The sequence below is a fragment of the Gambusia affinis genome, linkage group LG17 (genome assembly GCF_019740435.1).
Source record: "Gambusia affinis linkage group LG17, SWU_Gaff_1.0, whole genome shotgun sequence".
Taxonomy (NCBI): Eukaryota; Metazoa; Chordata; class Actinopteri; order Cyprinodontiformes; family Poeciliidae; genus Gambusia; species Gambusia affinis.
This window is the reverse complement of record NC_057884.1, coordinates 4,779,217-4,806,495: the sequence shown is the minus strand read 5'-3', so window position 1 is coordinate 4,806,495 and position 27,279 is coordinate 4,779,217. Positions and strand designations below refer to the sequence as shown.

The 27,279-nt window shown below is 41.0% G+C and overlaps 1 protein-coding gene across 1 annotated transcript; it reads right to left on the bottom strand.

Annotated features, from left to right (window-relative positions):
* Positions 1–580: 580 nt before the first annotated feature.
* Positions 581–26,256, bottom strand: jmy (junction mediating and regulatory protein, p53 cofactor). Its single transcript, XM_044096063.1, has 10 exons — positions 24,917–26,256; positions 16,154–16,327; positions 9,802–9,952; positions 8,543–8,712; positions 7,917–8,082; positions 6,996–7,186; positions 6,818–6,892; positions 5,378–5,473; positions 4,359–4,890; positions 581–3,255 (listed from the first exon to the last, which is right to left on the bottom strand). The coding sequence occupies exons 1-10, from the start codon at positions 25,763–25,765 to the stop codon at positions 2,945–2,947; spliced, it is 2,715 nt and encodes a 904-aa protein (XP_043951998.1). The 5' UTR covers positions 25,766–26,256; the 3' UTR covers positions 581–2,944.
* Between the last annotated feature and the right edge of the window lie 1,023 nt (positions 26,257–27,279).

The following is a 27,279-nucleotide window of genomic DNA, read 5'->3' as shown; positions in this document are numbered from 1 at the left end:
ATACATTTTGCTTTTAGTTTTATGTCAGTTTTGGTCCTCCGTAGATACATCCCAAACAAGATGGTAAAAAAAAATAAAAGTAAAATCTGAGCCACTGAAAGGGTCAACATGAACTTCCATATGTATAAAGTTTTATAGATGAGCCACCACTTATTGCTTAAACAGTCTCTCTTCTTAAATGCTTAAAAAATAAAAATGAAAGAACTTTAAAAAGACAGAATTATTGGTGCTTTTAATATGAAAAAAAAGATTTTTTATTTTTTGGTTATGGAAAAGCAGAGGAATGGCGTGATAGGGAACGTCATCAAGTACATTTTAAAACATCTTTAAAATATGACGCTTCAATAAATACTTCAATACATTTAGGCATGTGGATACATTTCTCTTGATTTACATTTGTCTACAGTATAAATCATAAAATGACTTTTTTTCTCTCTCTCCGATCTTCATTATTGCACATAACGTTGTGATGGGTTTGCCCTCCTCAAGCCAGTCTTGTGCAAAAGTTGCTAAAACTGGACGCTAGTTTACCAACAACAAACAAGAGTAACAAGTTGGATCCTTGGTCTCTTTTTTTTTCTCGAATGAACTGGAAAACACAAACCCTGGTTAGCTGTGACGGCTTCACAGAGGCTGAGGAAAAGAAACTGCACGCAAATAAATCACGGTGGCTTCGACAGTTAGCAGATTACTTGTGACGCCACAGTTAGCTTAGCACATGCTAACGTAGAACGATGTAAACAGTGTGCTCTGTTTGTCCTGCTGAAGGCCGCAGGAAGCTAACGCTTAGCTACGCTAAGATAAAAGGGTTAAATTCTCCAAAGAAAACTAGAGAAGAGAAATGCTGGTTTTTTGCAGTTCTCAGTGTTGGAGACATCTGGTCAACATACACACTTTTATGCAATAAAGCGACATCTTTTGTAGTGGGAATGTATTCATTTAAAAACACGATCTGCTTGTGATGCCGTATGAAACACAGCTAAAGCCCTCTGGTCTGTTGGAGAGTTCAATTGCTTACGATTTTCCTTTTTTTGTTTGTTTGTTTTTGTTTACAATTGTGTTTTACTTTTCAATACTAACCAAAAGTGAAACTGTAAATCGGCATTCAACAAATATTGAAAACAAGCGAAAATAAATGCAGCAAACAATCCTGCTATTTACTTACTTGCAAATATATCTTGCAAGTAAGCTACAGTACTTGATGCATAATTTGTCAAAGAAACTGATTTTCAGTATATATATATAAAAAAACATTAAATAATAGTAATAATAATAAACCTAAAATAATCACTCACACCAAACGTTAACACAAAGTCCAAAAGCACACACATAAAAAAAAAAAAAAAAAAAACAAGGCAAAGAAAAATCATCTCTTAGAAACACCTCACATGTGTGAGATGAGCACCTGCCACCAGGGGGCAGTAAAGTCCCAATGAACCTGACATCAAATCAGAATGGGAAGGGAAAAAAAAGCATTTAATCTAATCACATTTTGACTGCGTGAACTACGTCATAACGGCTTCCTACATCTGAAATTGTTTTGTCTGATGTTTCAGTTTCTTCCCAGTGAAGCTAATCAACTCACATCTGAGATTATGAGTAAACAGAACAGTAACTCTTATACTTTATAGTCTCATACGACGATAAAAGCAGCCGATTTGACGCCACACCATCAAAAACGCATTCATACAACTCTTTACTGTTGAAATGGAGGCAACAAAAACAGCTTTCATCGAAAATACTGAGCTGGCATGAACAGCGTCTGTGCTCGAGGTATACCGAAGATTTGGAAAATTAATTAGCATTCCGCCAGGTTTGAATGCTGCCCACTGCTAATCAGCTGGTTGATAGAAGACGACAGGACAGATAAATCAAACTAATAACCAGCTGATATCCATTTGTTAAACCCGTGCTAGCGCCAATCGCCATAATAACCAGGGTTTCTCCAAGAAAACTCGGCAAAACTTTGGCAGTTCATCGATGGCGCACCATGTTTTTTATGTTGAAAAATGTTAAAAGCTACAAAAATTTGGAGATGCACAAGCAGGCATCATAATTTTGAAACAATATGTGAGGCGCAATTCAATGCGTCCACTATAAACATAGCTCAATCAGTCTTTTCTGTTACTTGGTGTATATATAAAAAAAAAAAACAACACTTAGCCTGGTGGGCACGGCAAATGAAGCCTGGTGGCCCGCCAGGCTTACAATGGACTTGGGGAAGCCCTGAACAACAAATACGGTTTACAGTGAAATTGTCAATACATTGTACTGTTTTAGCCTCAGTAAAAAGAACTCTTGCTTCCCTATTTTGATTAAAAGTAAACCATAAAGTTCGGCCTGATCGCGAGGGCTAAACACAAACAAATTCACAGAATTTCAAGAAAACAGAAATTAAAGGTTAATAAAACACGTTTTCTTCACGAAAGGAATTGATTTTTGTCTAATATGATTGGATTTCCTGCCTTCTCTAATGGACCCCATGGTTTTCTCTTGCTATAACAGCTCATCGCTCCTTTAAGTGATCCGGGACACTTGTGCGAGGTTTGCAGGTACTATTGAATATAGAAATAGTTGCTGTGAAGTGAAGTTTGAAGGTGTGACACAGAGTTTGTGTCTCTTGTAGCAAAAAGAGGAGCAAAGGTTTCCTTCTTCAAACAAACCCATCACAAGGAGCTACAGTACGACTCGGATGTAACAGGAGGTCGGAGGTTGTGCCCTCTCCAAAACCGCAACAGCAACACCTTAAAAACAACAAGTCTTTACAAACACAAGTATGGAATAACAAGCCCCTCCGCCCCCCAAAAAACGCAACATTTTTTTGTTGTTCTAGTTGCACCAAGGCGCCTTCAGGTAACCCAGGCTTGTCTGTGTGACTCATGTCATGATCCTCATTTTCTCTTTGTTTTGGCCGCGTAGAATAATAAAAAAGTTCAACATTTTGTCAGTTTTCCCAGTCAGTGCAAGGCAGGCCTTCGTCCTCAGACTCCGACTCCGGCGAGGCCTCCTTGATTCTCCTCAGGGCCTCGTGGATGCTGCGGGTCAGGGCGTCGGCGGAGTGCAGGAAGCTCTTGGGGTGGCGCTGTTGCTCCGGCCGGGCGCGGACCTTCTTCAGACGCACGCCCTGCCGGATCTGAGCCAGGATGTTGTCGCCGTCGTCGTCCGGGTCGGGCCCCAGGACGCGCAGCTCGGCCTTTCTCAGGTGGAAGCTGCCGCGCTTCAGCGAGGCCAGCACCTCGTCCATGGGCGAGCTCGCTGCGGAGGCGCAACGCTCAAATGTTAAAGGAACCGACTCGATGAAGTGAAACTGGAAAACTTCAACGTGTAACTATCGAGTGTGTGTTTCTCGGTGGAACTTTACTACCTTCAGCCTAAAGCCTTTTCTTTCTTTCTTTTCTTGAGGGAGAGAGGACTAAAAGTCTAATTGCAAAACTAAAAATGTGGAATTTCTTTAGCAGTAATGCTATAACTTCGACATCGTCATCCATAACTTTGCACAACTGTACATCTGTAGCAATATTTTAATGCATTTCACCGACACAAACTTCATAATAAGGCAGTTCATGCAGTCACTGCTGTAGCAGAAAAAATGGCCTGCTGAAGGCTTAAGCCAGATAAGGCCTCCAAACCATCAGGGGGCGCTCTAATGAATCCCTGAATTAAAAAAAAAAAAACATCTAAAATCTAATGTTTAGATATTTTAGCTGGCGGTGTGACTCGATTCAAATTTTTTAATCGAGTTTATTTCGGTGTTTGTAACTAAGCATATGAATTTCAATCAAAAACCATACACCGACAAAACAAGTTACATTTGCTATCCAAAAATCTTTTTTGTATGTTAAAAATAAACGACTCTCTGATTAATTGCACAGTAATTAATTGATTAATAGAAATTAGCACTTCAAATTTCCAGCGCTAATTTGTATACAATTTGATCCTATTGTACATAAAAGCATTTAAAATTTTGAATTTAAGAATTAAAGATATTTTGCAAGTTTACTTTGTAAAAGAAGGGGGAGGAATCTTGTCTGATTTTTTTTTTTTTACTTAGGTTTTTTTTCTTTGAGTCTGAGCTCAGTTTGTTCATAAATATAAAATAACACCCAGCTAACGGTGACTTCCTTTAAGCTCAGCCAATCAAACTTGGTTGAGCCTCTGCCAGATTCCAACAAATCTGTTTTGGACTCTTGACAGCTCTCCCTGTTAAGACCATAATCAGGACTAACAAATCAAATGGCTCCATACGACTTCGGGCCGGCCCAGGTAGACGGAGATCTTTGATTTGGGGTTATAACCCTGAGGTCAAGAACAGTTTACTAAAACTACTAAAGTGGGTTGCTCATGATAGTTTTCCTTACCTTTCCTCCACTGCGAGGAGTCCAGCGATGCGGTCTTCCTCAGCTTCTTCCTGGCAGTCAGCAGTTGGCTGCTGTCAAAGAATCGCGGGGAAAACGCAGCGAGCGGCAGCGAGGCGCATTCAGACTCACACTTTTGAGTCTTGGTCGGGCTGCTCGCTTGGCTCTCAGAGGGAGGAAGCGATTGAGGAGGCGGAGGCGGAGGCGGAGGGGGAGGGGGAGGAGGAGGCGGAGGGGGAGGAGGAGGCGCGGCAGGCGGCCCCACCGAGAGCAGAGACGGAGACGACGAGAGGGGAGGCAGCGAGAGGAAAGGGGGCGCCGCTTCCACGCTTTGGAGGTTGATGGAGGGCAGCGAGGCGCCTTCGCAGCTGTAGACGTCAGCCGGGGGCGGAGCCGAGAGCTCTGGGAGGTCGGAGATGGAGTCGGTCTGGACGCTGACCGCCTGGGTGCTGGGCTGCTGCGCCGCTCGCCTCCGGCCGGGAGTCTGGGAGAGGCGCAGGCGACTGGACCGGAGGGTCACCTGACCCGGATAACGCTGCGTCAGAGATGGGAAAACATCAGTCAGAGACTTCATTCATCTCCACAGGACACAACCAGAAAAATATTCTAGAGGATCAGTATTATGCGTTTTCCATCCACAACATGCTATTTTAAAGCATAATCAAGTAAATATGTTGACTTCAGTTGCTATAAAAATGCTACATACAGGAAATATGACTTAAAAGGCACTTGATTTTCAAACTTAACGCCTTGAAATTGGGCCTCCGTCTCTATAAAAACTCACTCATTGTGCAACTCTTCACAACATCGCTCCTCTGTTAACCCTTGAACATCACTTTTACTAGCGAGGAGGAGCTGCGCCTCAGAGGCGGAGCTACGTCCACCCAGGCGTGTTGCACAGCTGAACGATTTGACATAATGCTGCTCCTTCAGATTCTCACTTCTAATGCAGCTGTTGCAACAGAAAGAGCGACACAGCAGAGAACGGTGGAGATGAGCAATAATGACGGTGAAACCTTCACCTGTTTGAGGTTGCGAAGTCTGTCCAGAGCACTCTGCCTCTCCTGACTCACAGTTCCATTTCTCTTTGCTTCCTCATCGTCTGCAGCTTCTCCTCCCTTTAAAAAAAAAAAAAAAAAAAAAAAAAACAGGGTTCAGATCCACCTGTGTGACTGGTCTAAGTGGTGATAAGCTGGATTTATTTAACATTGTTCTGCACAATATTTTGCAAAAGTACAATTAACACTTCAAATTTCTTATAGATAAAAACACATCACACACACACATATATATATATATATATATATATATATATATATATATATATATATATATATATATATATATATATATATATATATATGGCAAAAAAAAAACAAAAAAAAAAAAACTTGCCAGTATTAATAATGACTTAATCACTGGTAAAACCAGTTAGATTTTCTTATAGTTCAGAAAATGGGAGTTTCCATCTGAACTGTTCTCTTTTTTTTGCTGGAGAACAAATTGTGCTCAGCTAAAAAAGTTTTTCTCTGCGTGCTTTCTTCGTAGCAAGCAGAGTCTGCTGCACAACAGCAGAAAATCTGATGCTCTGGCCAGACGGGGAGTTTAAGTTTTATGTTCAGGCCTGAATGGAAACTGCTGTATTGTGTCGAAAAGGGACGCTGCAGATCAATATGGACTTGGAATTATATCACAATATTATTGGTATATTCTGTGGTATTGTTGAGACAATGATGAACATAAATGTTTAATACTTAATTTTTAGGAGACTGTGCAGCTGTGACTGAAGGCCACAGCATTCAAGGCCCCACAAACACAAACGTGGCCCTGACAAACATTCCCAGTTGGAACAGGCTTCTTCAAGACGCTACTCGCTCGTTTACTGACTCATATCAGTAAACTGCAAACAATTGCATTTAATCCTATTTTTGAATTTACTGATATTTCTTCATGCTCTAGATGAACAGTGGAGAAAACAGCAAGAATAACATTTCTGATCATACGGTCAACTGTTTTCTTTTAAAGCGTAAATTGAAATTTATTGAGACGACAAGTCGGAATTCTTATAACAGGAAATTTCTCGTGACAAATGGTACGATCAACGAAGACACCAATACAGCAGCGAAACATTGTGTGAGATCCTTTTGAGAGCCGACATTCAAGGAAACAACAGGAATGTCCGGAGATCCACGTATAGTTCAAACAGCCTTTAGATGAGCTGTAGCTTTCATTTCAGCAGAAGGATTACAAAGTATGGATGCAAACCCACATCCTTCTCTGGGTTTGGTTTGTTTCTTCCGTGTTGATTTATGAGCTGAACGGTGGAACGGGTGGCAGCACCAACGCCTCGCAGCAAGAAGGTCATTGGTTCAAATCCCAGTTTAAAAAAAAAAAAATTAAAAAAAACACAGCGAATGCTAAAGTGTTGCTGCGGCAACGGGCAGCAAACGACTGGATCTAACCTGCAGAGAGTGGAAGTCGGCATTGCTTCCTTGGCGCTGCTGGGTTTTCTGGTTGTGATTGAAGATGCAGATTTCCTAATGGAGGAAAGCAATAAAAATGACACAGAGAGGTGGGACAGACAAAGCTTTACAAAACTAGAAAGACCTGGCGCCATTTAAAGGAGCACGCAGATCTGACCTTCTTGTTTTTGAGGTAGACTTTCTTGGCGGTGATGCGGCCCCTCCGGGCCTCCAATTGCCGCGTCCTCTGCTGGAGGACGCACAGTTCCTCATCTCTGAGGGGCGACGGAGGGGACGCCGGCTCCTCTTCACCCTTCATGGCGTCTGGGCTTTCGAAGGCGTCGTAGTAGACCACCTCATCCTGTCGCTCTGGGAGGAAAACCAGGAGAGATTCCAGTGTGACGAATAAACAGCTTTGTGTGTGCTAAATGAGGGAACTATCAAGAGAACATGAGGAAATAACAATCAGCAAGAGCCTTTGAGTTTTAACAAGGTTTAAAAGAATGTATCTAAATTATCTTGTAAGATTAAGGAGTGATGTTCCCAAACTGTACCACATTTTCACTAAAATGTATTACAGCAGTCGTGATTAAAATGTTTGATAAAGTGAGTTAGAACAAAAACAAGTACTTCGTTTTCATTTTTATGTATTTTCCGGCCACAGAGTGTCATTTCATGGCACAATCAACTTACTATGTTATCTTCAGTTGCTGCATACATCAAATATGGCTTAAAATAAATTTGACTTTGATATTTAGCATCTTGAATTTGGGCCTCTGTCTCTTTAAAAATTTTATGAAAAGAGTTAAAGGAAAATTTATGAAATTCCGCCTTCAGGATTGCTCCTCTATTAACCCTTTAATAGGGTTATGATCATTTCAACTAAAATTTCTGGCACTCATGCAACAAATTGCAAAAAAAAAAAAAAAAAAGATTCATACATATTTGGAAAGATAAGCGTCATAGAAACACAGAAAATGTATTTTTAGGGACGGGATATAACATTTTTAAAATATTTTTTTTTCCCCCTAATTTATTTGTGAACAGGCATTACTTATACGACGGGATCCGACACAGACGGCACCACGCAGACGCTCACCCATCATCTGCCTGCGCAGACTCTGCAGCTGCGCGGTCAGCAGCAGCTCCTCGCAGCGCAGCACCTCGGCCTGAATGTCGTACAGCTGCAGCTGGAGCTCGTAGTACAGCGCCTCCAGCTGGTCCAGACGCATCATTGCATCCTCCCCACCCTGCAGACTCTGCATCTGGAAAAAAAGCACAGCCTCAGCGTTACGTCACGCCCTCCCGGGCTCCGAGGACACAGACATGCAGACTGGCTGATTTTCCCAAAAATATAAAACATGATCCGACTGCGCTTTTTGTTTCCAACGCGAGTCGGATGGAGTGGAAACCGAAGTGGATTCCTGTTTGGTGGCGTTGGACTCCTGAGATGAGATGCAGAGCGCAGCTTTGCATGAAAAACAAACGTTTGACCCGACTGTCATTCCCAGTGAGTCATTTCCACTGTTGTACAGCAGGATGTTGCTCCCTCCATCACGGGATGCCAGAGCCATGAGATCATTGCTCAGAGCCCATTATCTTGCTTATTTTCCCTCCATCTTTTAACGCACAAGTCTTGTTTTTGGGAAAGCTCCAATTTATTAAAGTAAAAACACTTTGTCTGCATTCATTTTTATTTTTCTTCATCGCGTCGCCCCGCTTTACCTCTTCCTTCAAGCCGTGCTTCTTCTGCTCCAGGCAGATTTCTTTGGCCCTCATGAGCTGCAGGGTTTCCTTGGAAACGGCGTACTGCAGGCGCTCCATGCGCTCGATTGCCGTGGCCCACGCCGACTTTCCGAACTTCCTCTGGTCGGCGCGCATCCGCTCATACAGAGCTGTGAACATGCAGGAGGGCACACAGCATTGGTGAAAACAGTTGAATTTAATTGATACATTGGCACATTTTAGTTGTACTTCAGTTTAAAATATGCTTTGATCAAATTTCAATAAAAATACCTTTTGTATGCAGAGCAGGAAAAGGAACTAAAATACTTTCTATAGGATGTTATTGTTTATACCTCGAAATTTTGTTCATGCGCGCAACGCTGGAAGGCAAACAGACGATTCTTTTACTTGCCGCAGTAGAACAATTCTGTTAACAAAATGAAACCTGGAGATGTTTGTATTAGTAACTTAGTGCATTGTGCCACCGCAAAGGGAAAAGTGACTCGGAAAAACCGTTTAAGAAAAACTCAAAACCACTTGCATTCTTCTTTTTTCGCACTCCCTGTGTCAGCTATGCTACACGCAGACTTGTTGCCACAGCAACTGACTGACAACAGCTCCACTAGAGTATCAGTAACACCAAAAAACATGCAGACATTTCCCCACACAAAGAACAGAACATTCAGTCTGTTACATTTCTATGTCTACAGGCTTGATGCTTCTTTTGAGATTATTAAAAAGTGATTGTCTGAACACAGCGGTGGTTGGTTAGCTAATTTAAACACTGTTCTACTATTAATCTGTGAGAGAGTTGGTGTGTGGTTTGCCTTTTTATTATTATTTTTTGCTGGACTGAAACGCACCGTATTCTGCAGCACATCTACATATTACGGTTGTCAAAGTCAAGCTAGCGTAACTGACCTACCTCACTCTCTCTCGCTCATTTTTTTAATAAAAACTATTCATCAACCTTTTCTAGTTGTGATTGTGTTGATAATCATTTTATCTTTTATATGTCACGCATACATTTGAGATTTAGCATGTGGTGTTGGCAACTTGACAGCTAAAAGCAATATTAGTCATTGTCACCGAGCAGTTTTTTGCCCTCCAGTCGGAAGATGGAGTGAAGGCTGTTTCGTACGTCACGCTGCAACGTGTCTATAAACGACCTATATACACTCAAATGTTAAAACGCCAAAGTAAATAGAGCGTTTGACATTTTCCCACGGACAGAGGAAATGCCTCTCGTCTCCGTTTACCTTTCTGAGCTCGGGTTGTGGTTTCAAAGAACTTCACAGTCAGGTCTTGAATGGCGAGCACGGCAGCCTGAGCCTTCTTCTGCCACTCCTCGTCCTCTTTCCTCAGGCTCTCCACGCGGCGAGGACCGAGACGCTCCGTCTCCAGGCAGATCTGATGAGAGAGAGAGAGAGAGAGAGAGAAAGGGGGGAGAAAGAGAAAAGGTTCAACTCACAAAGTTCTCAACCACCTCTCTTTCATCCCTATCACATTGTGTACAGTAGAGTAAACTTTAATGTATTTTTTCGGGGCAGACTAACAACATGGCACATAAGCTGAGGACAATAAATGGGTTTCAGCCTGTTTATGACTGAATGAGCGATTGGTTCATGTGAATTTGTTCCTTTATTACACCTTTTAATTTAAACAAACTGGTGTTTTGTAGGGTGGACTCTGTGTTGGGAGCAATGTGCAGTTTCAGTTTTCTTTGTGCGGCGTTTGCCTAGCCTTTATGATGCCACTAATTTGTCCACTGGTGTCCTCTAATAAACATCTGGGGCCTTCACAGAGAGGTTCAAAGGGTGTGAATACTTTGACAAGGCACAATCTTTCCTTCCACAGCCTCACAATATCTAGTAAAAGATCCACCAAGGGTTCTGTAATACTCTCAGTCTACAGCAGAGGGCGGCGAAGGGTATGCTTATTAGTGTTTATAGTGACCGTAACCCAGCTCCCCACTAGTCAAATGTTAAAAATCCACCAAAGGACATTTAAAAAAAATAATGCACAGCTCTTAAAGTTGTAACATTTTAGCCACTCATCCTAAGTCATGAGTGAAAAAAAAAAAAAAGCGAGATGAGAGTGGAAAATGCTTGCCGCGTGTGAGACCTTGCTCCGGGTGCTAGCTAGGAAGCATAACTGAAACGATGACACGATGGGCAGCGTGTGGAACAAAATGTACACAGCCAATAAAGCAGACTCCCTTCCAGGGCCTCTCGGCACGTGCAGCTGGATAGTAACGTCTCAATGTAAAACAGATGCGTACGCAGGATCTCCAAAGTAAACCCCACTACAATAATCGCCAACAAAAGGACTCGAAAGCACCCTTGTGTATGATAGACATGGTCACTGGCTGAGCGCTTCGTGTTCCTGGGGAACCGTGCGTGAGAGGCACGAGCACAGGGAGTGGTTTTGAGGTGAAGCAGAGAGCATGAATGGGGGCGGGGATTACATCAGCAACCATTTAAAAAAAAAAAAGAAAAAACAATTATAATCTAGTCAAGAAAAAGCTGAGTGCATTACATCAGTGTTTGGGTATTGCAAGCTGGACGGTATACAGTGTGAATGGCACAAGCCATTTCTATCTTCATCTTGTTGCCGACTCTGCTGGCTTTGACCCCTTTGACCTGAGCAACAGAACGAACTGGAGACAAATATCTCGACATTAAAGCTGCCTCGTGATTCGGAGTCTGCTGAACTGGTTTTTATGCAAAGCAAGAGGCTCCGACACAAACTGGCAGAAGTCGGCGTTCCCGCCTTATAAACACAGCGGCGGTGGCGGGTCGCGACACCCCGGCTCAAACGGGCTGCAGGAGACTGAACGAGGATGTGTCAAACTGTCTTTAAATAGAAGTGACACCACTTCCCATGATGGAGTGCTGGGATTACGACATGCGTGCTGTCATGGTGGTCCACATCTAATGTGGTTAAAATAGGAAGGAAGACACACACACACACACACACACACACATGGGAGTGTTTATCAACCAACTGGAACGTCTTAAAGGTGGAAAAGAGGTAAGACTTTAGGTTGCTCAGCAGTTTTAGAGCATTTTTTTATGAGTGTACATAAAAGCTTTTAGACTTGGACCTAAAATAAAAGGTTCTTTAAAACTTAATAAAGACGAGCAAAGAGAATAAATGCCTCAAAAGAAGATCCTGGTGGTTTCACGTGGTTAAAAACTGGATTTCATTTGGTAAAGAGCACCAGAACGTGGAGCTCATGGAATCTGAGACAATCCTTCTGATTGGTTTAGACCCAACAATAGATTAATAACAATAGCTGCAGTAATCAGGGAGACAATTTACTTCGATCCAGGTCACAGAACTAATTCATTTGAATATTACGCTGTGTGACGTTTTTGAATTGGGGTCAAATTTGCCTTACAGATGAAGGCGAATCCGGCAGGTGGGAGGACAACCGCTGCCGTGTGACAATGCAGGCTGTGTGAGGCGGTAATTGGAGCCCCTTTTTGCTCAGATCTGAACTGTCCAGAAATGCATAATAGCTGCAATTTCCTAAAATTGCACAAACTGGAATTACAAAAAAAATTTATTCGCTGAATGGAAACATTCCAATTGAAAAGAAAATTGATGCTTTTCCACTAAAAAGGCTTCTGTGCAAGGATGAGGTGGTATTTCTTTGGCTGTATCACCATAAATGTATTTCGCAAAACTGCAATGAAATCCCTTCTTTTGTATAACACGAGTCGTGACCAACAACGGGATGTTACTTCTGGCAGAAAAGACGACAGAAGACAACAGGAAATGGCAGGACAATGGCACAATGGGGATATTTTAATTAACAGGCAGCAGCAAATGTTTTCACGTGTGGTTTTAATTGAGTTTTGTAACCTGACACATAGCTACGTTAGGTTACAAGGTGAATGCATGTGAACATTTATTTTCGGGTCGTGCCGCAGATTTTTAATGAGATTTTGGTCTGCATTTTTACTGGGCTTGTTTTTGTTTCCTTGTCCCACCACTTCTAGGGTTTGCCTTAAAGCATCCTGATAAACTGGATGATTTTTCTAGTATTGGGAGCTCAGAAATTGGCTAATGCTAACATGTGAAACTGATCTCATGTGCCGCTACCTACTTTTTCCACTACGTTTAGAGACTTCTCGGCCATAAAATTTACTCAGCAGGTCAGGATTTTTATAAAATTGGTAACTGACCAGAGAACTGCAATTGGTGCAGCTGTAACCCACCAATCAGTTACAAAACTTCAAGGCACAGAGCAGATAGAAGAGATACTCAGCACAAACGGCTCATTCTTCCAGGTTCGCTTGCAGTCTGAAGCACTCGTGTTTTTACAACATTCTCATACGTCCCCTCAAGTATTTACATTCACACCGACAAAAGAGGTCAGGCGAGGCTGCCGTTCTAGTTAGAAACTGATCCCCGACTGCTCTTTTAGCAGCAACGCCGGGCACAATGCAAACTGCATGTAAATGAAAGTGTGGACCAATTCCCAACTCCTTCCTCATGAGTTAAGGATGGAGCGGGGGAGGAGGGAACTACTTCCTTTGTGAGTCTACAACACAAATTTCTTTGCATACAGCTTTGTTTTTAGTCGTTGGATCGCCCTGAGGGAAGCAGGTGGCAGAGCTGGAGGGAAAAATAAAAAAATAAATAACTTTGGCATCCAGCAGATTTTTCATCTATGAAAACAAAAACGATGAAGAAGAAATCCTGAAACTAGAGACAGGGAAATTCCTTGAATCGTGTTATGTGTTTAAAGAGAGCTCATCCGTTTTATTTATTCAACTCTTATTTTACAGTAATGTAACCTATAACTAATCACTTAATTAAGATTCAAAATAATAAATTAAAAATAGCCTACTCGTGATACATGTGTGTTAGACCTCATTAACTGATTAAACTACAGCTTTTTCATAGGTGGCCAATCAGAGCCGTGCTTTTAATTAACAATTAAAGCACCAAGAAGAGAGTTCTGACAACAGGATGAACCCATTCAACTCCAAGAGCTGATATTAATAAACACAGTTCTCCTGTTCCACACAGATCAACACTCTGACTCACCGGTGAGCTTGAAATACTTTCCAGAGCTCTAAAAGAAAAGCAAGGTGACATCAAACAATTTCTTAAACTGCATTTGGTCTTCTTAGTGAATTCACTGGTGAGAAAAGGTGAAATTTAAAACAGATTTCTGCTCTACGGATATGTTGCACTTTGAGAGAGACTGTAAATTCTTTATTTAGATTGAGATCCAACCCAGAACCTAAATACCATCGTAATAGAGGGTCATAAACACACCCACAAACACACAGTTGTTTGTGTTGGTTGGTGAAGCCATGCGGGATCAGCATGCTGAGTAAGGAATGCAGTTTAGAGAAGGAGAAGCATTGTTCATCGGGGGAGCGCCGATTACAGCTTTCTGGCCGATCACGATCTTTAAAAAGCCTGACCTGGTGATACCTCCTCTTTTCTTTTCTTTTTTTTTTTAAATATAAGGTCACAATGCACCTTCGATGTTTCAATCTTATTTTATTGCAAAGCGCCGAGCAATACCTGTGAAACAGTCCAAGCTTGTTTCAACAGAATGAGGTGGTGCTCTTGAATATATGTGAAAAATTTTGCAAAATTGTCCATGCTATTAAATTAACAAACAACAACAAAAAATCTCCTTTAATTATTTCATTTTTCACATTATGATGGCGCTCTATTATGTTTTCCAGTCACAAAGTGCCATTTTAAAGCACGATCAAGTAACTAAGTTGTTATAGAAAATGCCATATATTTCAAATGTGACTTTAAACAAACATGACTTTGTAATTTAACGCCTTGAAATTGGACCTCTGTCTCTTTAAGAAACTCCTGCTCTTTCTGAAGCTCCACCTTCAGTAAGTCCTCACAACATGGCTCCTCTATTAACACCTTAACAACGCTTTTACCAGCATTTCATAGAGACGCAGCTCCTATAATGAGCTCAGCTGATGTACAGTTCTACTAGCTGTTTGCTAATTGCTGCTGGCTAGTCTGAAGGAGCTGAGTGGAGGAGTCTCGCTCTGTGAGGGGGAAGCTCAGAAGTTTGGAGACTGCAGATCAGAGGAGGAGCTTCGTCCAGGAAGGTGGCCCCAGCTCCCCCTCAATAGTTGCCATGGGAGATTAAAGCATTTCTCAAACATGCATGAAATAATCAAAGCATGAAATAATCCAGTTTACAGGACAAAGGCTTCATTTATGATTATCACATCCTAAATTACCAAGAATCCATCCTGCTGAAGCTTGAATTGTCCCTTAAAAACTTTCTAGTAAATGGATTAACCATACTGAGCGGTTTTCTAGTCACACCAACTCACGACTTAGCACCAAAATACATCAAAGATCTGTTGTCGTTGTACCAACCTGACCAACCACTCTGGTATTCTGGTTCTAGTCTGCTCTGCATCCCCGGAACCAAACATGGACAAACAACCAGAGAACAGCTCAAACACAGTTCCTTTAACCCGACGCTCAGGAGGAGCGCTGCAAATGCCACGGTTGGACAGCGGAGATACAGAGGTCTGGAGGGAGATTGTCCTGTCAGACCGTCAGTTCCCAGAACCACGCAAAAAAATAGCTTGTAAAAGCACACATGGGGTCCAAATGGCCACATCTCTTTAGACCGTGGGAAAGTTAAAGTAAAGGCTTAAACCCACCTGTTTAGAGATACTTTTGATTAGTAATAAGTGGAACATTGATCAACATATTTGACGTGCATTGATGGTTTTAAATTTAATGTTTATTGATTGTTTAACAATTGATGACTGTAGGATGTTTTTATGATATAGACCTGCCCCGTTGCTGAAATGTGCTATACAAATAACTTTGACCTGAAACTGAATGGAATGGGAAAGTGTATGCTTTTGTTCTTCTGTTACCAGCGTTTCACAGAGAAGCAGCTCCTGTAATGAGCTCAGCTGATGCACAGGTCTACATTAAATTCTGCGTGCTGACTTTAATTAAGTTCGAAATCAAATTCAGCAAACATCGGTTTTGCAACTGTCTCACAATTGTCCAGAAATAGGACATTTTTCAGGACATAGGACATCTACTGACCAATAGGACGGGTTTTATCAAGGATCACCTCTCAAGCTCACTAGATTCTCTTTTCAAGCCTCTGATGAAGAAAGGCAACAAAGAGAGTAGAGAAAGAGTGCTGAGGCTGCAGAATTACCGAGTGGTTTAGTGGCCGCTGTAATAATACTTAGACTGGTGGTTAATCTGCTCTAGGCAAGAGGGAAAAAAGCCTCTCTAGCTGATCCTCTACCCTCCATCCTGCCATCATCTGCATCATCACCAAGGCAGCTTCATAAGCCTCAGCATGCACCAGTAATGTGATGGCAGTGGGCTGATGAGTGGATACTAACTGGAGGAGGGTCGCCTTGCTCTAACCAAAACCACAGAACCCCGTTTTTTTACCGTGTGGGTTAGGGTTAGTGGTCCACTGATTTATGAAGGTCCGCCCGGTGGGAGGTAAATTGTCTTCAAGGGCAAATGAGTAATCCGGCTACAAGGAGGTCTAAACCTGCTTAAAACAAGCTCTAAAAACAGATGGGCATTTGTTTTTGTGCCTGTGTGCAGAATTACCTTAATTTGCTGCCGCCGCAGCGTTGCCACTTCCCTGATGTCCCTGAAGGGCTGCAGCAGGTAGTGGTACAGCTGAGTCGTCGCCTCCAGCAGCTCGCCGTGCGCCTCGTCCTCCTCGGGGTACACCTGCAGCAGCTCCACCATGCTGTCCATGGCCTTGTGCTTGTCCAACACCTGGGACAAAGCACACGGGGCAGAGGCTTGAAAAGTGGACCATGAACCACCTCAATGTTGAAAAATGGTTTGAACTGATGAAAAAGTGCATTTGGAGTGTTGTGGGTTGCCTCCAATGCTCAAGCTGATGCCTCACGTCAAAGTCAGAGCAACAAGCTATGTAAGCAGGCTTAAAATAAGTCACTTTTAAAAATTTTACAATCAAGTTCCCATGATGGAGTATTAGGGGTATACTAAGAAAAACGAAAAAATCTAATTACAAAAAGTCAAAATATTACGAGAATAAAGTCATAGCATTATAAAAAATGACATTACAAGAATAAAGTCGTACGAGAGCAATAAGAAAAAAGTCCGTATAATATAAGAAAACACATATTTCAAGAATAAAGTCATAAGAAAACTTTATTCCCATAATACTATGACTTTGTTGTCATTATTTCAACTTTATTCTTGTATTATTACTCTTAACACAACAATATTATTATTATTATTATACAACTTCTCGTAATGTTCTGACTTTTTTTCTACAGTCGTAGAATATATAGTTGGCTTTATTCTTCACTTTTGTCATTATCAATTGTTTTTATTGTCGTTTTCAGACAAGGGTACAGACAATGTGCCTTTATTTATACGCATGTTCAATAAAGTTTGCTTAAACAAATAGTTTTTTCATATTTCTTTGATGTAGAACATGAAGCTGAAGTCCATGTTTGGAGGAAAGTGTAAATTTCTCACTCTCCTGCTTCACGTACAAGTGGTTTACATAAAGCACATGAACCAGGATCACTAATTGCAACACATTCTGGACTATTATTCCCCTAGATTACAGTTGGCCACATTTCCCATCCAGACATTTTCTGAACTATATATAGTGCTGTAACTCACTGCCCTCTTAGTGATCATCTGAGCTGCATTAGTGGCTTTAGGACAAACATGTTTACTCAGCCTTTACTCTGATTAATACACTGCCGTGTAAAATGCATTTCTTAATTACTGTAACTGAAATGAGGTCATTATCAGGGTAAAAAAAGAAACTTCAGACTCACTTGATAACATTAATAACACCGATATGTCACATGACAGTCCCTACATCATCCTGCGACGCATGCTGTTGTTTCAGGGTTTCATTACCGTTAATAAAGGACATTTTTACTCATGAAATCCTCAACACCAGTGCTGGATTTAGGAGGATGTGGGTCACTGGGCCACAGAGCTAAAGGGGTTTTGGGGACTTAAACAGAGTTTAATTTAACCATGGCAGACTGATGGCTAAGTATGCACCAACTTAAAAGTTTTTAGGATTTGTAAGCAGGAAAATAGAGTTTTCTAACATGATCTTCATACGAGTTGTTTTGTAAATTACATGTAAACACAAAGCAGTTTCTTGAAATGGTTTCATTCCACAAAGAAATACTGAAAATGATCCAAAACGTTATTGCATTGTACGTGGCAAATTGATGGAGCGTATTAAACAGACCGCAGACAACACAAAACGTGGAGCGTGAAGCTTGCTAGTGCTACAGCTAACCTTCTTGTAGTCAAGGGTAACGCTACAGTTAAAAAGTTGCTAGTGATCCACTGTCACATGACCAGCTCCTCCCCCTCCTGAAACACAAACACCCAAAAAAATTGACATAAACATTTCTTATTAATATCCGCCCAGTTCCACTTATCGGACCCATACCAATATGTTAAAAAATTATGAATATCGGTGAGTACCAATGTAGATGCAGATAAATCATGCTTCCCTAATCAAACCACCTTTCCATTTCAGAGAAAAACTGACAAATAAAATAGACATTATGATTCAGGATCAAACTCATTCAAGTATTGCATTACAACCTTCTAGTTGAGGAATTAGATTAAAGCTGTTGTATGCTACAGGGTGAGCATGAAAGTGATTGACAACACCAAGACCCTCCTCCTGGCTCTGATTGGTTGTTTCTGACCGAGTAGAGTATTTCTGCAATTGGTACTGGGAGCAGTGGGAGAAGGCAGAAGAGCTCCTTTTACATGAATGATAATTTGAGCAAACATGTACAAAAAAACGTTTTTGTAAAAGTTTAATACTGTAGCTTTAAGTTACAGCAGGACACATTCAGTTAAAAGCACCAATTTTTAACAAGTTATGTGTTCATAGGGTCGTTAACCTCACTTTGTTCTATGTTCTTTAGAGCTCGTATTTTTCTACCCACTTTAATCCACCATTTTACAACAGATAAGCTCTAACCCTGTTTTTTTTTATCATTATTTATTATTATTATTTAAAACTTCATTTTAAATTGGCTCCAATTTAAACTGAATGCAGTCTGAAAGAATGGCTACCTCAAAGCTAAGGCAAGGAGGAAAGAAAACCTCTCAACAAGCACAAAGACTCAGCCTGGGAGGATTTGTAAGTGCATGTTCATTAATGTGTGGCCAGGAATGATATCACAAAACACATCGAGTAAAAAACAACACAAAAAACAAAACAAAACTGACTGATCCTGACTGCTACTGATTCGTACCATATGTTCAACAATCCACAGACTGTTCATTGTTCTTAAAAACGCCACTAAGTCGAGCTTTTGTTTAGATCTCTCTCGGAAAGCAGCTTCTTTGATTCAAACTGCGTAACACATCTCCTCTACTTCTGCCTCAGACGTGACACTGAAAGCACCACCGTCCAATAATCGCCTACAGTGGCGAATAAACCGCTCCTCTTTCTGCCACAGATATGAATGACGACTTCTATATCAACTCTGAGCTGGTTTTCCTAAGCCCCTCTACACTGTGACATACACTGCCCGATTCAGCTCCAACACTGCCCCTACTGTTTACCTTGACCCTGGGTTTCCCTGGCAACCACTGACCAACCCCACACCCCGCTGGCCAGGAAACCCCATGAGCTAAACGAGCCAAGTCACACAGGACAGGATTTGGAAAAAGTCTACTTTTAAAGTGTTATTACATCATTTAGGATCAATATGAAATATGACTGGAGAAATGATGAATAAGTTATTGTTCCACACTGCACTGCAACAGCATATACTTACAAAGACTTGATGCCTACAAAACAAGAAAAAAAAAAAAAAGTGTCATTAGCTAACTCAAAGCCAATGAGGGTCACTAGCAACAAGTTAGTCGGCAGGTTTGGATTTGTGTTTTAAAAGCACTTTTACGAAGGTACAATTTTACAAGCTAAGTTTAGCATTAAATCCAACAACAGCCCTCCGCAAAAGCGCGGAGGACGTAATTAGAAGATCTTCCTCTCGGTGATATACTGGAGCTGCAGACCCTATCATTAAGAACGGTTCCTGTCGGCCATAAATCTGTTCCGTCTTACTCCGCAGTAGTTTTCTTCTCTTCGTGCCTTTTAATTGAAATACAACACAGGAAAGAGAAGGCCTTCACTTTCTTTCATGCAGACTGTGAACAGGCCTCCTCAAAGATGGAATGCTTCCTGAAAGACGTTAAATGCAACGTTTGTCACCGCTATATTAACACAAATAAGCACTACCTGCACAAAATATAGTTAGAAAAAAAAAAGAAAGGAGAAACTCAGAACACCGAGCAATTAAACAAATTACTTACAAAGAATTAAGGTCCTAAAATGGCTTTTGGAAATGTTGAGTGTAAGTGGGTTCCAAATTTAAAAAGGGAAGTTAGAGAAAGGCAGCTGCTCATCTCTGTAAAGTTAACAAGCTGTAGAGAGGGAGCAAGGCCACATAAACACAACTAAATAAATCTTATCAATTTTAGAATGTTCTGAAAGCCTGTGCAAGGCTATAAAAACAACAGCCATGTAGCAGTACAGCCAAAGTAGGACTATTTGCCACTTTCTTCAATCAACTGTAGACAATTTTGAAAAATTAATCAATTTAAATTACCCAGAGATTATGGCATGGCTTGTTTTAACAAGGGAAACAAAAATGTAGGAATTATAATTAAATTTCAACTCTATGAAGAGCTGATCTGAACACAGTAAGTTTAAGGAAAAGCAGTGGGTCGAATATGGTTCCTTGGGGAATCCCACTTGAGAAGGTAGCTGATGTTGTTGAAACAACCCCGCAGTCTCACGGTCCTTAGTCTGTCAAATCTGTTTTAAAACCTCAAGGAAATTATCCCTTCATTGCCAACGCATCATTAAACGGGGTAATAAGATCTAAAAGTGCCAAAATAGAACTCCCTAAATAATAATGGATGCTTTAACATGTCTAAAAGTGCTGATTCTGTAGAATGATTTTACGTGCACAGTAGGCAAAATCTAAATAAATTGTGTACACATAAAATTGAGTGCCAATCTGACAGAATAAAACACACTCACATTTCCCCAAGGTGACGTTAGCAATGTGAACAAAAGGTCACGGTAAGTGGCTGCATCATTATACAAGAAGCAAGACCAAACCTTCATTCAGGAGACAGGCGTTCATACATTTGTGGATTAATTACAATTAGGGATTAGATCTAGAGAAATTTGAAATGCTGTTAAACTGAAATCATCTCCAACTCAGAAACATATTGTATTTTTGTGATACAATACTGATTTAAAGATTTTAGCTTTTGATTCATGAGTAAATTGTTCTGTAGGCCTGGTGCAATGCAACAAAGTCCTTTCCTCTCCATATAAAGTATTTTGCGAGTCTATGTTGTGTATCTAAAACAACTAATAAAGTTTAGCTCATAAGACTACATTATCACATTTTTTTGCACTACATAAGAACCATAAAGATCTGAGTAAGCCATTAATCTGTAACTATTAGCTTCACTGCTGACAAGCTGTTGGTCTGGGTTTCGTTAGTTACAGGTCAGAGATGAGGGAAAACGGTCAAAGTGATCCTGGTCAATGATCAACGGATACACGGAGAAGATGTGTGGTCTTACACCACCAGGCCATCTTGTCCCGGATATCTGAGAGAGCAAGGTCTGGACACTGACACGGTCTGTCAGTGTGATGGTGATAAGACCAGACAGCGCAGCAATTTTATAAAAATAACATAAGCTTTTTAAGTCTGCAGCTGCTCCAGAGTAACTAACCAATCAGGAGAAAGCTGGCGTTGCTTTAAATGGAAAGTAAAAAAATATTTTAGCAGGAAATATTCTGTATTTTCCCAAACATATAACCAGAATTTGTGCCGATTAATATTGTAACTCAAATTATAATGATTACCCAATAGAGCCGGAAAACTGCACATTGATTTTGGAGATGTATTGTTAAATTCATGGACATCAACCAGCAGCTTAGTTTAACCAAAGTAAATCAGTCTGTCCTCTTTCTTATCCTGTCCCAACAGAATTAGCCCCTTCATAGCAGCATTTATTAGGAACGGACTTACTGACTGGAAAACAGAAAAACATGTACAATCCAATAAAATTGAGTAAATATTATCTCTGCTGTTGCCGAGTTTCACTTGACTGTTGTGTTGTGCTGCGTTTCTGATGACGGGAACCTTGGAGGACAAAGACACTCGTGTGATAAAAGAAGGCAGCATCTGATGGATCGCCAACTTTAAAGTAGCATTACGTAAAACTCGACTTTTACTAGCTTTACATAATGTTATGATGTTACTCCCTCATCAAAGCAAACACAGAGTGTTGCCTTGTTTCTTTCATGCATGTTTGAGAAATTCTTTTATCTCCCATGCAAAACACCTGGGTGGACCTACCTCCGCCTTCGAGGATGAAACTCCTCCTTTGACAGGCAGAGACGAAGCTTCTAAGCTTTTGCCTCACAGGGCACCTGTCCTGCTCAGCTCCTTCAGACTAGCCAGCAGCAATTAGCAAACACCTGTTGGAAATGCACATCTGCTGAGTTCATTGCACATAGTACTTCTCAGTGAAATCCTGGCAAAGACGTTAAAGGTTTAATAGACTTCATGACTTCCTATAGGCAGAGTGTCGGAAAGAGTAGGAGTTTCTTAAAGAGACAGAGGCACAATTTCAAGAAATTAAATGAAAAAGTCAAATTCTTAATGTCACATTTGATTTATAAGACTGAATAGCTAATTGATTGTGCTATAAAATGGCACTAGTGTCTGAAAAACACATTATGCTGCCCCTTTAATAATCAACAAATGAATTTATATATATTAAAAGAAAAGAGAATTTCCAAAAGTGTACCATGTCTATCTGATATTGTCTGTTCAATCTGCTCTTAAATCTGGTAGTTCCACATAAAAATATATTCAACTTCAACCGTGCCAGACATTAGAAATTCAACCTGAAACATAAGAGGTATACATCTCTCTATATATATTATATTTCAAGGTTATTCATTTTTAACATATCTGTATTAGTCCAATAAGTAAACCACGGGCTGACGTTAATAACAGATATTAATTTCCTTCTTGTTGCCATTAATGACTAGATATTATTATTATAAAACCAAGAAAAGTATGGCCAACAGCAGCACTTATAAAACTGTTATAACAAACTGTGTTCAGTCAGAGGCTTCTTCAGAACTGCTGTAATTCAGACCGCTACAGGAAACCCTTCTTGCCCACAGGCATCTGCATCTACAATGACTCTTAGAAGAAAATTGCATAAACAATAACATTTCTGATCAATATCAGCCCAAAATGGTTTTGTCAATACATTCCTGCGTCTAATCAGAGGTCATCCCTCTGATGACGAAACGGGTTTGAGGTTAAAAACAATGCAAATATAGAAGTTGCCAAGAGAATTCACACAACCCATCATGGGATTGAGGAATGAGGACAACAATAAAACAACTGATCAACAAATGTGATCCGTCTGAAACTTCCACATTTTGGTAATTTTCTAACAAAAAGGCCACTGAAAACCTTTAGAAGTCATTCCTTCTAAAGGAACCGTCTGCTTCTTAATGCAGGTTAAGCCTATCACAGAAAAGTATCTGATTTTTTCACAGTCTGTTCTTAAAAATAAAAGAAGGAAAAAAAGTCTGTCAGAAAAGTGGTGTCGCACAAAAGCCTAAAAGTGAGTCTCTTCGTCATCTCGTAGGTTATTTTGGGCCTGGCCGAGCCCTCACACAGCTGTTTGTGAATCAAACAGTTGAACAAAGCCAGGATGATGAAAGACTTGCAGTTGGCTTCGTTTCTCCCCCCCACATTTGCCCCCCCAGGACCGTCTTTATAACTGGGTTGTTACCTGGCTTTCACAGTAAAACTACTTCACATTTTGTTCTGGTACAAGCAGAAACCTAATTAATCATGTTTGGTCATTTTGTAAACCAATGCAACCAGGTAGATGATTGTGAAAAGGAAGGAATAGAATCCGAGGTCTGGAAAGGTTGTTTTATTCTTTTTAATCTGAAAAGTGTGGAGTGCCTACGTATTCAGCGTCCTTCAAAGAATGGAATGGACACGAGAAACGTGGTGGAGGCGTCACAACACCTTGTATTTGTGAGTTTTAATTCAGTTTGCCATATTCAAAATATTTTCTTAAAAAAGGATTTGCTTGAATATTTATGACTATGTATGACTTTTTTATACGACATTAAATATTTTTAAAAATCCAAACAAACAATTCAATTGCTTTTTAAAAATAAGAAAACAAACACTTTATTGCCTAATATACAATAACCGTATTCTGTTTGTCTACGCTTGATAATTTGTAGCAAAGAGTTCTTTTGCAACTAGAAAATATTTCTTACATCAATATGTGAAAAACTGTAAAACATAGGGCTAATCTGATAGATAGATAGATAGATAGATAGATAGATAGATAGATAGATAGATAGATAGATAGATAGATAGATAGATAGATAGATAGATAGATAGATAGATAGATAGATAGATAGATAGATAGATAGATAGATAGATAGATAGATAGATTCTGTGAAGAACATTTTTAAAGGCAAAGGTTGTTTTTTATCTTAAATGGGAAATGTATATGTATTTTTACACAATTTTGGTTTAATTAAAACTTTGAGCATGCAGTTCTTTCAGCACATTGGCGTTTCAGAGTCTGCCTACTCCTGTTAATGATTAATCGATGACTAAATTTGTGGACGATTATCTCAATAATGGAGTCATCACGATTAATCTTATTAATCGTTTCAGCCCTAGAGTAAAACATGCAAATGTCAGAATGTCGATACAATTACCACAACTAAATATAACCCAATCTGAAGCACGCTGCATTGTCCAAGGCCTTGGACAAATGTCTTGTCTGAGACATTCCCAGGCCAACGTACCCAACAAAGTTTTCGCTAACTCTGAATTACGATGCTGCGTGTTTTTAGTTATACGGTTTAACGGTGAAGACAGAGCCAACAGCTGCGGTGGATGACACATCCCTGCGTAACTCCACCTCCATTTGTTCTCCCCATGTTTCTATGTAACTTCCTTGTTGCAATTCAGCCAACTGGAGTGGGATGTCTGGCCAGAGCAGATCATATTACTGCTCCGTGTGTGTGCTGCTGCAACAGATGGTAGACTATGGAAATGGGGGAGGGGTGAAGGTGGGTGTCCGGAGAACAGGAGGCTCAACTAGGATAACTTATAAACACTGACAATAAACGGCACATATATGAGTTTTGACATAATTAAAATCACCTTTAATGATGATGATGTGTGGGGTTTTTTTTATTATTAAGAATAAAAACTATGAGAAAAATAACCCCTTTACCTCCTGCATCCGCCTTTTGGCCGCCTCCAGCGCATCCTCGTAGCCTTTCTGCCTCAGCTCGCTCAGGCTCTCGTAGTACTCCTCCGTGTCGTCGCCCTCGGAGAAAAGCACCTGGGAGAGGATCTTCCAGCCGCAGGTGTCCAGGGCGTGACCCAGGTACACCTGCAGCTGGTAGCACAGCGCGTCCGTCTCCCGCTGCGACATCCCCGGGGCGCCAAACAGCACCGTCCACACGCCGGACTGCTCCTCCGGGAACAGGGGCAAGCAGGGCTCCAGATCGGAGTTGACGGCGCACAGCTGCTGGTGGGCCGCCCGCAGGTCCTGGAAAGAGAACAGGCCGGCCCAGCTGAAGTCCGCACGGATGCTGAGCTCACCGTCTCCCGGGTCCGCATCCTCGGGAGACGAAGGGACGTCCAGGATCTCCATGTCCATCTCCTTCGGTGTAACAATATTCCAGGACCCTAACGTGAGGCTGACGCACTCGAACGCCTTCAAGCTATCATCTTTTACAGTCTTTTTGTCTCCGGCTCTGGTGTTTGTTGCGGGGTTTCCTGTCGGGACAGAGTGCGGTCTAAGTTTACCAGCTTGACAGGCTTCGTCTTTCTTCGCGTTGGCCGGACTTTTAGCAGCAGCAGCGGGGACAGGAAGCGCAGCCGCGGGGCTACAATCCAAGTCCAGAAAAGTGCTCCGTCTCTGGACGGTTCTGTTGTGGCAGGTTATGGCGAACTTTCCCTCGATGTCGTTCCAGGCCACGATGAAAACAAATTTATGCCTCTCTTTCTCGTCGAACACTCTGGGTCGGACTGACACCCATCCGGACTCCAAATTATCCTCCATGGCGAATGACATCTCATCCGGCCACTGAATGCACAGATAGAGGTTATTTGGAAATAAATTTGTTCTGACGTCGAGGCTAAAGGCTACTGCTAGTTGACGACAGCGACAGAGGGTGAGGGGGAAAAAATCCCTAACAGCGAGATTTAGCGTCGGAACAACAAATTCTCTCCAGTTTAGTAAACCAGCTGTGTGCGTGCGAGCAGCGAAAACGCAGTCAACAATGTTCTCCCACCGAGCTCAAGGATTTTGCGGTTCAGACATTAAGTTCAAGCGACCAAACGCGTTCCCAGACCTCGGTCTTCAAAAGAGCAAAAACTCGGCTTCGTGTTGCCGCACATAACGCCGGTTGCCATAACACCTGGCCGCTCACCTGGCCGAAGCTCGCGCTCACAGTACGCTTCTTTGTCCGTTAGACAATACAGTCGCGCGACTCGGCTCCGCTCTCCGTGTCACGTGTTAGCTTCTGTTTACAAGCACTAGGTGCGTGCGCGTTTGTCAAATGCGGGGAGGGACTTAACACTCCGCATGCTGTGTTCAGTGTCCACGATTTCATCGGGAAAAAAATACATTTACTTATTCTTTTAAAATGTGACTTCAATTACGAAACGTATACTGTCAATTTAAAAAAAATTATTTTTTTTTACTTACTTCTTTCTATGGCTCTTTTAGAATTGTCTAATCCTATTTTGTTTTTCATGTTCTCAGCCATCTTATGTTTTACTTTTTGACATGTACCCTGCTCCCAGCAGATACTTTTTGTCAGACTGGTGAGCCTATTTCTCTGTGTCAGGGCAAACAAATTACCATGATGTACTATTTTTTATGAACTCAAATGCACCATAGACCTTATATGGATTAATATAAATAGGGCTAACAGATACATTTTGAAATAGGTTTTATTCAAAGGTGTTTTTTTTACCACTGTTTGGAGGTATCCCATGTACCATGAAGGCATCATATGTTATGCCATTTCTTATTTATGCTTAATTGAATATTTAGCAAAGATTACGCCACAGATACTGCCAGTATTTGCTATGTTATCTTATGTAATTTACCTAAATATTCTTTAATATGCCTCAATCCCACTCGGACTTTGTTAAACCTCTTTTTCTCGTTCAGTCGACGTGCACGAGGAGCATAAACATCTACACGTGGGCAAATCCGTGACGCAACCACGTACAGCACGTACTGAAGCAGAGTGGATCAAAAGACCTTTAACAACGTTTAAGCAAAAGTAAAATGTAAGCGTTTTATTATTATTCACATACACTAGTTCGCCTCTAGTGTAGCTGTTTCTTTTTTATGTTGTTAATTTTGACGTCTGCGCTTTCTGATTTGTTTGTTGTTCAAAATTTTATCTATTGAACCTGTTCGTAGTTTTTTGTTGTTTTTTTGTTGTTTAGACCTAAAGGCTATTATCATATCTTTGTTTTATATGTTCAATATAATTTATTTAAAAATGTGAGCGTCTGTATTTTGTCATACATGAACACGAGTTACACTTCTTTAGTCTTTATGCTCAATTA

What these genes read in the sequence shown, in the direction of transcription:
- jmy (XM_044096063.1), bottom strand. Translation starts at nt 25,765, where the DNA reads ATGTCATTCGCCATGGAGGATAATTTGGAGTCCGGATGGGTGTCAGTC. An exon ending in TCTGCGCAGGCAGATGATGG is followed by an intron (nt 7,187 to 7,916) that starts GTGAGCGTCTGC and finishes TTTTCCTCCCAG; the next exon opens with AGCGACAGGATGAGGTGGTC. An exon ending in GACTTCGCAACCTCAAACAG is followed by an intron (nt 4,891 to 5,377) that starts GTGAAGGTTTCA and finishes TCTCTGACGCAG; the next exon opens with CGTTATCCGGGTCAGGTGAC.